The 14,029-nt window shown below is 57.7% G+C and overlaps 1 protein-coding gene across 1 annotated transcript in view; it reads right to left on the bottom strand.

Annotated features, from left to right (window-relative positions):
• The window catches only part of Greb1l (growth regulation by estrogen in breast cancer-like), a 339,057-nt gene that overhangs the window by 18,591 nt on the left and 306,437 nt on the right, over window positions 1-14,029 (bottom strand). The window contains exons 21-25 of the mRNA XM_013503842.1: window positions 13,478-13,670; window positions 8,175-8,308; window positions 5,093-5,432; window positions 1,565-1,680; window positions 672-1,086 (exon numbers count right to left, since the gene is read on the bottom strand). Coding sequence (XP_013359296.1) covers window positions 672-1,086; window positions 1,565-1,680; window positions 5,093-5,432; window positions 8,175-8,308; window positions 13,478-13,670 — 1,198 coding nt within the window. The remainder of the gene's footprint in view (window positions 1-671; window positions 1,087-1,564; window positions 1,681-5,092; window positions 5,433-8,174; window positions 8,309-13,477; window positions 13,671-14,029) is intronic.

Raw genomic sequence — 14,029 nt, 5'->3', positions numbered from 1 at the left:
GGCTCGGCCTCCCGCGCGCCACCCCGCCGCTGCCCTGCCTAGTCCGCGCGCACCCAGGTCCCCCTCGACGACACGCGCTGCCCGGGCTCCACCGAAGGCCAGGAACGCCTGCCTCGGAGAGCATTTCGCACACCACAGCAGCTCTGTGCGTGGGGAGAAGGACGAGGAGGTGCCGGTCCCCAGCATCGCAAAGCCCGCGATGGAGAAGCCACTGGCCGCCCTCCCTCAGCCAGGTGCCCGGCTCCCCACGCCCCTCTGGAGGCGGCTAACGCTTCCCTTCTGCGCCTTGACACCTATCCCCCCAGTACTGGGGTCCGGTCAGGGGTCCTCTCAGCTACACCCTCGGCTCTTTTTTATTTTGCAGCAGTGTCTGGCTCAGTTACTATACTGCCCAGGCGGAGCTTGAACTTGCGATCCTCCTGCCTCTGCCCACGGGGTGCTGGGATTACAGGGGTGCACCGCCACGCCCAGCTGTGCCACTGGGCATTTAGTGAAGTCATTGCTCACTCATGGGAACACTATGCCAGGGGCCACGCCACTCACAGCTTCAGGCCATGTGCACGTATGACAGGCAGGGGGCCCAGGTGGAGGTGAGGGGCACGGGGACACTGCAGGCTGGGGTTGCTGAGATCGGCTTTCTAGGCGTGGCCTGTCACCAGGCTCTAAGTGGCCGTGTTTCTCAAGCACCCCGCCTCCAGGGTTGGGGTCTCTGAGGCCCTCTGGGGGGTCTCTGGGCTCAGCGCCCCCCCCTCCCTCCAGGAAAGGGGAGCCGAACACAGACCCGAGGTTCCCGTGAAGGCACTGCTGTTGCTCGGCGGCCGCTCCAGGTCAGCGAGCAGCTCGTCCGGGTCGGGGTCGGGGTTGGGGTCCGGGCCCGGGTCCGGGTCCGGGTCCGGGTCCAGGTCGGGATCGTGCTCGCTGGCTGGTGGCCTCTCGGGCTCCTTCCCGCTGAGGTCGAGCACAGCGGTGGGCCCCCGCAGGACCTCCTTGGAGACGTAGCAGCAGGCCAGGCCCACCTCCTGCTCCAGGGCAGTGCGAGTTAGGTAGCTCGAGTCGATTAAGCGGAGGTCACAGTACTTGAGGGACCTGCATGGAAACCCTGGTGTCCGTTACCTGCCGGGCTCAGCCTTTCCTGGGGCCGGGGCCGTGCGGGCTGTGGGCTCCAGGCCAGCTGTGCCCCCGACCTCCACTCCTCTGTGCCTCACTGCGGCCAGGAGAGCAGAGTGGGCAGAAGGCACATCGCGCAGCATCAACCGAGGCTGCCGCCACTGCCACCCCGTCCGTGCACCCCGGACCCTTGCGGAGGGCAGAGCGGGTTAACAGACTTTGAAAACCCCGCTTTTCCTCCAGCCCCACCGGCACCGCTTTGGTGGCTCTTCCCGAACACTGCTCCCTCCTGTCCCGAGGCATGGGTGCCCCCTGCAGGGTTGGCAGCAGAGGGACACAGCCCTGCACAACACAGTCCTTGCTGCCCGCCAGCCAAGTGAAACAGGCCCACTCGGCCCAGCACTGACCACCAGCCCCGCGGCCACCACTGCGAGCCCGCCGCTCACTCAGGCCGTACCTGGGAAAGGTCTCTCCGAGCGGGTCCTTGCCGGTCAGGATCACGATGCACGGCAGCCCTTCGAGATCCTGGTACGTCCGTGGCGTCCACTCCTCCGGCTCGTTTCCCCGCCACGTCTGTAGAACGAGACCCACAGGACACCACGAAAACTTTTGAACTCCTTGTTCAAGCTTCCGCCTTTTCAGGGTGTGTGGGCACACGTGTGCTGACCGCTGCCTTAAAAAGCATTCAGGAAGCACGTCTAGGAGAACGTGGCCTTTAGTTTTGGATGGCAAAAGATAAAATAGGACACCCCGGTACACCTCATGCGCCATCCATACAGGCTAAGAAAGTGCCGCAGTCCCTACCAGGATCTGCCTCCGGTCCCTACGTTGCCTTCTTAGATAAGAACTTTAAAACGCCATCAAAACAGACATTTTCACCATGAAAATAATGAAATTAGCCACCTCTGATGGCTTTTCTTTTTCACTTTACTAACTTCTAAAATAACTGATAATGCTTGGCTTTGAGTCTCAGGAGTTTCTTCCAAGAAGGTTGAAAATACAGCCTGACTTGGTTGGGTCAAGGAAGGAAAAACCACCCTTGCTGGAGAGTAATTCCTTTTGCTCAGGGTTTCACAAAGAATCTACCAAGTGTCCGTTCCTCTCATCCAGTAACACACATGCACTCGGACACACGCATCTCCGGCCCTGTGGTCCCTGAGGGCCGGGCGGAGGACCAGGCCTTCTGCAAGTGCTCTGCCTCGGAGCTCCTCTTGCTCATCAGCCTTGAAAATATGACGAGGAGGGGCTGGGGATTTAGCTCAGTGGCAAAGCGCCTGCCTGGCAAGCGCAAGGTCGTGAGTTTGGTTCCCGGGACCGGAGAAAAACAAAAACAAAAAAAAAGAAAATATGACGAGGAAGAAAACTACCGGAAAGCTGCTCAAAAGTAAAGAGATCTTTTACAACTTTCTCTGTATTTTAGAATAGCAAAATTGATGGTCTCAAGTGGATAAAGTAGTTTCTACTGTGTCTCACAAGTATCCATCCAACTGTGCTTTACACTGGCTTTCTAGCAGGGCTTGCTGGATAATGCTTTAGGGAAGAAGGACTAAGAAGCAAGGCGGTAAGAAATGCACACAGTTCTGTTTTCGGATGGAGGGTGTTTGCCTGGCTAAGCACAACATGTGATAAAAAGAAACCCACCGGCCAGGAAGCAAACCTGCTGACGTCTATAACACCCCAAAGGGGGAAACCCAGCCTGGGTGAACAGGAAGGCCCCGCCTGTCCGCACCAGGCTCCCCTCTGCCTGCGCGCCGCACCTGCCCGAAACCCAAGCACACAGGCTTCCTCCGATCCAGGCAGCTCGGGTCCGCGCGGGATGAGGGAGGGCGCGCCCACCGTGCCGGAGACTTACTTTGAGGAGATGACGAAACACAGCTCACTTTTGCTCCTGGCCGGTCCGAGGTTGCCAACCCCCCCAGAGCCCCCTCCCCCTCCCCAGGTCTTCCGTGGACACGCCGGCCGCAGGGCCGATCGCTGCAGAGAGCGCGCACGGCCCTGGGCCAGCCCTGGGTTCCCGGTCGGAAGCAGTGCAAGATGGAGGAGCTCACAGGTTTCTGTTTAAGCCTGCGCCCCGCACAGCGCCGGGCAGCGCTTACAGCCACACCGCGGCGCCCCGCAGCGGGCCAGGCGAGGCGAGCGTGGCAGCACAGGGTTCGGCAGGACGGAGGGCCGCTCTGGCGCCTCCCCCCACCCTGAGCACACTCGGACCTAAGCCCGCCAGAGCCCCTCGGCCGGGCGACCCAGAGGCGGGCTCCCCACAGCCTTGATTCCCTCGCACACCGTGGGGAAAAGCCCGCCGCGACCCAGGGGTTTGGGGAAACGGGCTTCTGTGTGGTGTCTCACGCTCCTGCCCACGCTGGGGGAGGCAGAACCCCACTGGGGGTCGGGCTGGAGGCCGCTGTGCCAGGGCTCGCTCTCAGGCCCGCGGCGCCCGCCCTGGCCTCAGGGGCCAGCTGCGGGGGAGAAGCCCTGCCGGGCGGAAGAACACTGGGCCTGATTACGCCTCGGGACCAAGGCCCAGGGGAGCCTGCTCGGCGGCTGGTGCCTCGGGACGGAAGCGACACCGTCCTCGCCCTGGGGACCTGGGGCGGCCCCGCAACCCCGCGCAATGCACCCTCACGGCCGGGGCACTGGGAGTTCGCAGGGCGGGCTGGTTATTTGCCTTTCCAAGTTCCTCATCCTTAGCATTGTTAAATGGCCCAGGAGGGGCTCGGGAGTTGCACTGTGAGAGGCCTCAGGGGTTCCCTCCGCCTAGAAGCTCCTCTACAATTAAAAATTGGGAACATGGCTCTGACATGTGTTACCACGGCTACTAAATACAGGTGTTTCTAATTTGGGCAATTTTATTCCCGTTACTTGTCAAGCTAATTATTTTTCCACTTTAGGTTAATTTACATTAACTAATACAGTAACAAGCTTTACGTTTATAAAAATGATTTAGGAGCACCAAATAAAAATCAGGCTTCAGCTCTTAGACATCATATCGTCCAACTCTCTCATTTTGCAAATGGGAAACTACTTCGAATCTCTGAAGACTAGCGCACCTTTTTGTAAAATTTGTGCCAAACTCAATTTTTATTTTATTTTGGTGGTGCTAGGGGTGGAAGCCGGGGCCTTGTATGCGCTAGGAAAGCCTTCCGCCGCCAAGCCCAGAGCCACTCCCCAGAGCAGATTTCCCTGTCTCGCAGAAGGGTGCTGTTGCATCTCTGCATGCACCTGTTCTTCATGGCCGGGACAGAGCGGATTGCGCAAGGCCCCAGAAAGGCTGCGCCAGGCCTGCGCTAAAGGGATCGCTCAATCCATTCGCGCCTGGCAGGGAGGGGAGCGCACGCGGTCCCTGGCAGAGCAGAGGGGCAGGGAGGCCGCGGTCCCGCACTAGGTCCTCTCTTACATCTCAGTCCAGCCAAAGCCTGGAGCTGAGGGTCACAGGAAGTTCCCGAAGCTGCACGGCCTGCTGAGCAACCCACACGGGCGAGCTGCCAGTCACTCTCGGGGCGGACATCACACGGACACCGCACCGACTCTGGCCAGGAGTGCACAGAGGGCTAGGGTGGACGAAGAGCATTAGTGAGCTGAGGTGACTCCGAGGGGTACCCCACAGCGCGCCGAGAGCACTTACCTTTCCCCCTGAGAAAACAGTAGAGGGCTCGGCGCATGCCGAACAAGGTCGCTACCATGCGGTCTGATTAAGTCATCTTTTTTGCACGTGCGCAGGGAGACCAACTGCACGCACGGCCGCAGAGGCCGACAGCAGCGTTAGAAACTAGTTCCGGTTACGACGCAAAGACGGCCCCCAGCTGACACCGGCCCGGGCTCAGATTCACCCGTGTGCAAAAATCTACTCAACCGGGGCCGGGGGTGTAGCTCAGCGGCACAGCGCCTGCCTGGCAAGCGCGAGCTCCTGAGTTTGATGCCCGCCACTCAACTCAGCTCGGCCTCCGACCACCCGGGAACGAAGGGATTTGGGGGGATCTGCCCCGCTAACCTTTAATCGCGCCACGAAGTGCGTCGCCACGCTGAGCTCCGAGGCCGGGCTCCCCAGGACGATCTCGAAGCGATACTGCAGGCCCAGCTTGTCGCGCACCTCCTGCAGCCGCTCCTTGGCCAGCATGGCCAGCTGCACCGAGGGCACCCGGATCACGAGCATGTGTCCCCGGCCGCTCGCGCTCTTGCCCGGGGAGCTGATGAGGTCGTCCACGATGCTCAGCGTCTCGGGCGTGCTGTGGTCCCGCAGCGCCGCCACGGTGGTGAGCGCCATCAGCGCCTGCGCGTACTGCTGGATGAGCAGGTAGCAGCGCACGACCATGCTATGCAGCCGCGGGTACCTGCGGGGCACAGGAGTACAGGAGCCAGTGCCGCGGGGGCCGGGCGGGGGCCGGGCGTGAGCTCCGGGGGGCCTGCGGCCAGCTCTCGGATCCGCGATCGCCCGCAGAGACAGAGCTGCGGGGGCGCCGCGGCCAGCCTCCCCGGCCCTGAAGAGCGCAGCGGGGGTCTGCAGGGCCCCGCACTCCCCCAGCCCACGGCGACGCCGAGCGGCTCGGCTGGGCCACAGCCCTCGAGGGGGCCTTGGCTTAGGGGGATGGCACCGTGAGCCTGCCCTGTCGTGCCCGAGTGTGAGACACGAAAAGGGGACCGCGGCCTGAGGCAGCCCCGCAGGCAGCAGAACTGTCCCTTCCGGAGGATGGGTCTTGGTGCGGGAAGACGGCGCGGCCCGGAGAGCGCGCCCCCTGGTGGTGAGCGCTTCCCGCCCAGGACCGCGCTCAGCCCAGGCAGCCCGGGCCCCGCCTAGACTGCGGGATGAGAGGCTCGCCTCCTTCACACTGGCGGTTTAAAGAATTACAGAGCTAGAAGGAAATAAATCTCCCTCGCTGTACTGGGGACTAAAGCCAAGGCCTCCATCCTGAGTCACGGCTGCAGACCTTCTTAATTCTGACACAGGGTCTCACTAATTCACTAAATTGCCCAAGCTGGGCTGGAACTTGCAATCCTCCTGCCTCAGCCCCCGGGAGTGCTGGGATTACCTGACTTAAATCTCTCAGTTAGGTGCTTGCTGTTCCTTAGAAAGCCAGGCCTGAGGATGAGGTGGACGAAAAGGGCTGTGTCCTTTCTGGCCGCCGCTGGGCTCAAGGGGGATTTTGCCTTCGCCCTACTCCCAGGTTCCCTTCAAAGTACAAGTGCCCACAGCTTCACACAGAAAAGCTGTCGGTAAGTTGTTGGGGCCAAAGGGCTTCCAGAGGAGCCAGGACCACACACGCCCTGTCTCCCAGCCGCTCTGCTTCTCATCCCAGGCCTACACCTGGCAGAGGCAGAGCCCGGGCCGGGTTCATCCAGACCAGAGCCACCGTCTTCACACAGCAAAACGTTAGCAGCTTGGGGAAACAGCGAAGAAGGCTGCAGCTGCCTGGTGTGCTCGGGGAAGAACACGCTGGAGGAAGCAAGCCGGCAGAGAGCGTCTGTGTTGAAAGCTGGGCTTCTCTGTTTTTAGCTCGGCCGTGGAAAAATTCCAAGAATAAACAGTAATTTTGATCTACAGGCATTTAGATTCACATTCTGAAAGAGTTCTGAGTCGGGCGTGGTGGTGCATGCCTATAATCCCAGCACTTGGGAGGCTGAGGCAGGAAAATTGCATGAGTTTGAGGCCAACCGGGGCTACTTAGAGAGTTCAAGACCAGCCTGAACTACAAAGTGAGACCAGCTGGGACTAGAGCTCAGTGCCACAGTGCCTGCCTGGCAAGTGCAAAGTCCTGAGTTCAATTCTGGGTACCAAAAACCAAAACAAGAGCAGAGTTTTGAATTTAAAAGTGAACAGTTTCCTCAGTCTGTTATGTTTGCATGAAACTACAATTGCAGTTGTGTATAAGTATTACAAAAGTTGTAAACAGAAGCTGATGGGACCATACTATGAAACATAATTTCTAGCGGGGTGTGGTGGTGCACATCTATAAGTCCTTGCACTAGGGAAGCTGAGGCAGGAGGATTGCTGTGAGTTTGAGGCCACTATGAAGTACGGATCGAGACCCTATTTCCAAAGACCAGACAATGAATCAATGGATCAATGAAGTAAGATGAAGTTCTGCAACTCTAATGTTACCGGAGTGAAGTGTTCCGGGCTGGGGATGGAGCGAGTGGGTGGAAAACTTTTAAAAGAGAGAATCATGGATGAGTTTGGAAATTTAGGATCCATGTTCTAAGAGAACAATAATGGCACACTGTCAATTAAGACTTCTCAAATCTTACACATCTGCAAAAATAGCAAATCTCATTCCGAGCCTGCTCATTCCCTGCAGCATTCTAACCTGCCGGATGGGACGGACCCACTTGCCCTCGTTTTAATTTTTTTTGCGGGGTTACTAGGAATCGAACTCAGGACCTCATGCTTGCCAGGCAGGCGCTGCACCACTGAGCTAAATCCTTAGCCCCTCGTTTTAGTTTTCCCCACTTCTCTTAGCCAAATCGTAGGGCTGCTTGTTCAGTAGATGGCCCGCAATCAGCCGTGGCCAGGCTGGAGAACCGGCCCAAGGACACAACAGCCTGCCTCAGAGTGCAGCCTTGGCCCCTCCGTCCAGGCTGAGAAACAGCATACGGGGCGGGCCGGCTGTCAGGTTAGGAAATGCCTCCCCTCCTCAGGCCAGGATTTTCGGTCAGAGAAGGAAAAGCTGGGAATCTGATCCAGAGCTGAGCACAAAGAGGAGAAGTGTTCTTGGCCTCAGGCCGTAGGCTCAGGGTGAGGGGAAGGCCCTGCCTGCAGCCTTCCCGGCCCCAGTCCCTCCGGGTGAAGTTGGGTCACCTGAGGGTGAGGGTCGCGTGTGGGCCGCAGGGGAGTGGAGGGGACAGAAGGGCCAAGCAGGGGCAGGGAGGCCGTGCCAGGTGTGGGCGGCCTTAGTGAGCACAGGCCATGTCCACCGGCGGTCCCTTCGGTCTCGGGGGCCACGGAAACCCGCGGATGAGGTCATCCTAGGAAAGGCTATGTAGACCCGGCCTTTGGGTATCATCCGCATGGGCTCCATGCGACGGGGCCCCCAGATCTATCTGCACGTGCGGCTGGAAAACGGCGAGCCCGCGCTTACCTCTCCAGGAGCGTGCTCACCATCTTCTCGAAGGTCTCGTCGCACCGCAGCAGCGGGCTGGTGACGCCCCACTGCAGGGACCTGCTGTACTCGTTCAGGCCGAAGTACAGCTTCTCCCCGCAGCCCGCGTCCTCCTGCGGCAGACGAAAGCAGAGCGCTGAGCGCCAGCCCGGCTGCTGGGAAGCCCGTGCTCCTTCCCCGCGCACTCCGGGCGGACCTCCGCACGCCTGGCGGCCAGCGGCAGCTATGCGGACGGCTAGTTTGCTTTGCTTTTGTTCAGACACACAAGGGCTCCGACCCCTCTCTTGGGTGCCGGCCGGATGCGGCTCTCTTCTGGCCCCAAGTTCCCCACGGGACCCTCCGGAGAGAAGCGCAAAAGCTCCGCCGTGACACAAAACCTGCCTGCCCTCACTTGGTGCCGGTCATGTGTACAAGAAGCTCATTCGTTTGCGAACAAAATTTAGTTACAGTGGAAACAGACACACCCTGCTGCCTTCTCAGAGAACATAAATCTGCCCTTCTCACCGACTTCGCCCCACCAGGACAATGCGTGGCTACGCTAGGTGTCACACCGACGCCCTCTGAGCGTCCCCACAGCTGTGACAAGCTGCCTGTCCCTAAGCAGCCCCAGAACAGTGTCAACTTTCATAGTTTTATTTGGGGCCTTCTTGCCTCTGTCCTACATTAGATCGCTGCAGGAATTCTCGTCATGCTGCGCATGTGCTTTAATCCCCTTTCCCTATTAGTGTATTGATATACTCTTTCAACATGCCCTAGTTTATTTTATAACCTAGTTTTACAAACCGTGCTAACACAAAGATAGATTAGGCAAACAGAGGAAGAGAAAGGTTAAAGAAATCAGCCCGGGCAGTGTGTGGCACAGCTGGGCCACGCAAGCCATCGCGGGAGGAAAATCCCTGGGCCGGTTCCCTCCCCATCAGGCCGGAGCTCAGCACTCGGCCAGCTGTGTCTCGGTGCCGCCGCCCTCTTGTCCTTGGCCCCCGTCCCCGGGGACGTGGGAACCCTCCCGCACGCCCAGTCCTCTTCCTGACGCAGCACGACAGCCTGCTAGGCAGGACGCGCCCCGGCCTCCTTGCGCCTCTGTTCTTAGTAAAGTGATGGCCCAGGTGAGCAGGTGGAGCGCTCGGGGGGCTCAAAACGGGCATCGGAAGCCAGCAGCCTCCCTGCCCTGCCGTGCTCAGAACCCAGAGTGCCTGGAGCGTTTGTAACACTGCACAAGCAGCAGCGGGCGTGAACGGAGCCGTCGCACGGCAGAAGCTAGGACCCTCGAGCGCTTTCACGGTGAAGACACGTTTCAGTGCCTCAGCCACGGCATTTTATTGACTTGGTGTTTGTGGGGGGTGTCCCTTCCTATAATGAAATAATACCCGTCCCCCCAACCCTGTCTCCTCAGACATCCCCCTGCAGCTCTTCCCGGCCTTCGGTGCCAGTTCTGCCTTTCTTCCCAACGCTCCCTCCTGACACCGAGGACTCCTGGGCCAAACCCAGAGCATTTGCTCGCTGGTCCTTGGCCTCACTCCTCCTAGCTGTTCTCTTCATCAATTTCCTCCACGACTTTCTCCGCACCAGCTGCTCCGGCTGTCACAGCTTTTGAAAAAATACCCAGATCCACACGGTGCGCCCTCCCATCCGCGTTCCCGCCAGCAAGCGGCCGGGCCCGCTCGTCAGTCGCACCTGCCCGTCCCACGTCACTCTTCCCCTCGACGTCCTTTTCTCCAACTAACGCGTCATCTCAAAAGTAATTCTGACTCCCACTTCCCTCACATAAACAAGTCCTGGAAAACTTGCCATTTTCCGTTTTGCCTATGGCTGACTGCTGTTCAGAGTCAAGTATTGTTCATTCGGGCGCAAACGGTCAGAAACGCCAAGGCCGCGGCTCCTCTCTCCGGCCGAATGGACGCCCTTTGATTGCAGCCCCATCCGTGGGCACCCAGCGCCCGCAGCCTCACCCGAGAACAGGAACACGCTCGCGTTTCTGGAGGCGGCGCTTGTGTCACCGCAGCACCCTGCAGCCAGTGCACAGGCTGCATGTGTTGTGTGCGTGTGTGAATGTTGTGTGGCCCAGGAAAGATACAGACAAAGCTGACAAACATAATGCTGCGCAAGAGGCCAGGCACAAAAAACCAAAAGCGCGAACTGCACGGCTCCGTGTGAAGGAAGTCCAGAGCTGGGCGAAACTGTCGTAGGAGGCGAGCACTGCGCCAGCCTCCGGGGCGCCCGGGTCGGGCACAGGACTCCGGGTGCTGGTCCTGTACTTTTACTTGATCTGGGTGCTGGTTTCAGGGGTGTATTCAGTTTGTGAGAACACACTAAGCTGCACATTTACACTGTTAATATAAAAAGTAAAGAAATCGATGCAGTCTAATGATACTGTGCCCCAGACAGAGGACCCCCTTCCTGGCCGTGTAATGTGTGCAAACTCCGGCCGGTGCTCCCAGCCTCTGCATCCCGCCAAGTGCCCGCTGCGAGCGGCCCGCTGTCCCTCCCTGCCCGCTCCGACCCCTGCCAGCCGAGCGTCTGTGTCCCCCTTGTGCTCTGACCAGGGCCACCCTGGGGTGCGGTCCTCCACGGAGCCTCTCGGGTGCTCTCGGGTGCGGAGACGTCGCGGTATAGAGATGCATTCGCCCTCTCGGTTCTCTGTGGGTTGTCTGAGAGATGCAGCCTGAGGCCACAGAACTGGACGGTGTTTCCTGGCACCCTCTCTTCTCCCGTGATTCCTCCTTAGGACACTGGCTTTGGGGTGACCAGGGGCGGCGAACTCTCAGGAGCTTGTCTCCAACACGCAGAAAGCAACAGAACAGTTTTTCCTGTTCTCTGGGTGGACCTCAATTCCACGGGGATGATTTTAAATCTTCTGTTACAGAAGAGTATAACTCCCTGCCCCTCAGTTACTTTGAGTAAATCCCGGAATCTTCTCTTTCATCCATATGTATTCTACTAGATTATCTCTAAAATAAAATTTTTTCCTAAAAATATAACATATCATCTTCCTACCTAAGAAGTTAACCATAATCATAGGAATGCCTTTCTTTTTCTTTTGGTACCAGGAATCAAACTCAGGACCTTGTGCTTGCCAGGCAGGTGCTGATGCCGCCGAGCTCTATCCCCAGCCAGGAATGCCTCTGTAGGACAATTACTTTGCGTCTGTTTCTCTATTATTTCAGACAGGAGAAAATGAAGGGCAGGAGCTATTGGGCCTTCTTCCTGCTGCTGCTGTGTGGGGTGACCCCCTCTGGGAAAGACTGAACGAACAAGGTAGGTTAGGGTGTCTTCCTGTACCCCCCAGTATACGGGAGCATCACACTGGATTTAAAAACAGATAAAAATTTGTGTGATTGACATAAGAACTGCAGGCATTTCTGGCATGCAGTGTGACGCACGCAGGCCCCGAAGCTCAGGCAGATGGCCCAGCTGCGCATCACACACACACTTCTTGGTGCTGGAATATCCAAAATCCTCTCCACGAGCTATTTTGGAGTATTCAGCTAATGTCCTCCTCATTATCCTGCGGTGCTGCAGAACACTGGGAGTTCCTCCTCCTTCCTCCTCAGCTGCTCCTCTGTACCCCTTAATCCTGCTGCTTCTCCGCGCAGCTTTCCCAGGCCCTGGTAACCGTGATTCACGCTGCGCTGCCTGGAGGTCAGGCTTCTAGCTTTCACCCGTGAGTGAGAACAGGCAGCGTTTCTCACTGTGCGCTGGCTCATGTCCCGTAACAGAGGCGTCCGCTTCCACCCGCCCCGCTGCCCGCGATGGGATTTCACGCCTTTCTGCGGCTAGGCACGTTCCACAGCACGTGTGCATTTCTGTTCCACAGCGTGTGTGCATTGCATGCCCTTTGTTCGTCGGCCAACAGGACGCTTGGGTTGGATCCATTCCTCGGCGGTTGGGAACATGGCTGAGCCAACACGCGTGTGCACGAGTCTCACGGACACACTGGTTTCATCATCTCTGACCACATTTATAAAGGACGCCCCCCCACCACGCACACACCTGTTCCGCCCGCTGCCAAGCCCAGCCCGCATCCCAGCAGCCCACGGCCTCCCAGCTCCGCCCTCTCGCCCGACAGAGCTGGCGTGGAGGAGACCCCGGCATGGCAAAAGCCCAGAGCCACCTCCCGGGGCCTCGAGCCGGGGACAGCTCCCGTGTGGGGGACTGAACTGCTGACTGCCGGCGCAAACCGGCTCCAACCGAGCGCAGGGCGCTCAGCCGCCTCCTAGCAGAGTCAAGGGTCCTGGGGGAGAGAGAAATAGGGCTCGTGCGCAAGACGCATCTACGTCTGTTACTCAAATACACCTACCTCTCAGTGTCCCATGTGTTCAATATTTTTAGACTAAGGATATGTAGTCATTAATATTATGGGTAATATTAATGCTTAATAGCTGCTCATTAACATTGTAGTACTGGGGATTAAACCCAGAGCCTCTGCACTGAGCTACATCCCCAGCTCTTTGTATTTTTTATCTTGAAACAGGGTCAGTTTATCTTGAAACAGGCTAGGCTTGAATTTGTCATCTTCCCGCCTCAGCCTCCCAGAGCGCTGGGATTATAGGCATGTGCCACCATGCCCAGCATAATCTTTATTATTTTTATGAAATTATTTTTTTTTTATGGTGTATTTAGCTTAGAGCTAACAGGTTGCAGAAAATATTTTTGAGGTGTTAGGGACCGGCATCAAAGAACACGGAGACCTGGATGGCGGCTCCCAACACAGCCGGCACATGTTCCGAGTTCTTCCAGTGACAGGCACGCCACGCTGCGGTCAGCCTCGAGAACTGCCTGAAAGGAGAAATCCCGCCGCTGGAGGGACTGGCAGTAATTACGGTGACACAGCTCAGTCAGACTTCAACCTGACGGAGGCCAACCAAGAGGACAAGAAAATTTGTAGGTCTCAGAGTGAAATTAATCCTTCAGAAGCACCAAGTTAAATCCAGAAGATTGATGACGCTTTTGACATCACATTAAAAAACTATAGAGGACAGATAAATTTCTACCTGCATGACACTTATGAAGAATTTCTCTACGACACTGTTCATTGGTTTTTAGTCTCACAATGGTTGCAATCAGCAGGGCACGGCAGGAAGCTTGCAGTCCAGCTACTCAGGAGACTGAGGCAGGAGGATCTCCTGAACCCAGAAATTCAAGACCAGGCTGTATAATATAGCAAGGTTCCACGTAAACTATGACCAAATGGGACTTTTAGAAGATTTGAACTCTTGTGCTCTGTATTTTAGACCGGGAGCAGAGGCAGCGCCGAGTGTCTGCCAAGGGCCTCGGGGACTCACCGTGGGGTCCAGCTGTATCCAGTGTACCTCGTTGCTGGCGCTGATGCGGGACTGCTGGGTCTGCAGGGTGTACGGGAAGGAGCTGACCTGAAGCACCAGGAGGTTGAAAGCTTCCAGGACTTCTCTGCAGTTGATGACTCTGTCCGCCAGGCCGTGGCTGGGCTCCCCGTGGGACAGGGATCCCGAAATGACGCTGCAGGGGCATCGAAAGTCTCGTTAGTACCGCCCCCTTTCCTAACTGGGCGCAGACGCGCAAGCTGAAGTGGAGATGGTGTCTCAGTTGTTCCGTTTCTCGCTTCTCTGAATTAGCAGTAGAGCAAAATGCGTTTGGAAGACAAAAATTTTATGCTCTTTCATAACCTTTATCTGCCAGATTTTGGGGATTTTCTTCCCTTTCTCCTTTGAGTTATGGGGGGGCAGGGCAGAGTTGGTGGTGGTGGGGTGCTTGCTGTGGAAGCTCGCCTGGAGCAGGGAGGTCTCCGGCAACAAACACATAGTGGAGGGGCTGGAGATTTAGCTCACCGGCACAGCGCCTGCCTGGCAAGCGCAAGG

This window comes from Chinchilla lanigera, unplaced genomic scaffold, assembly GCF_000276665.1.
Source record: "Chinchilla lanigera isolate Chin_1 unplaced genomic scaffold, ChiLan1.0 scaffold00001, whole genome shotgun sequence".
NCBI classification, from domain to species: Eukaryota; Metazoa; Chordata; class Mammalia; order Rodentia; family Chinchillidae; genus Chinchilla; species Chinchilla lanigera.
The sequence above is the reverse complement of the archived record's forward strand: the minus strand, read 5'-3'. Positions and strand labels throughout refer to the sequence as shown.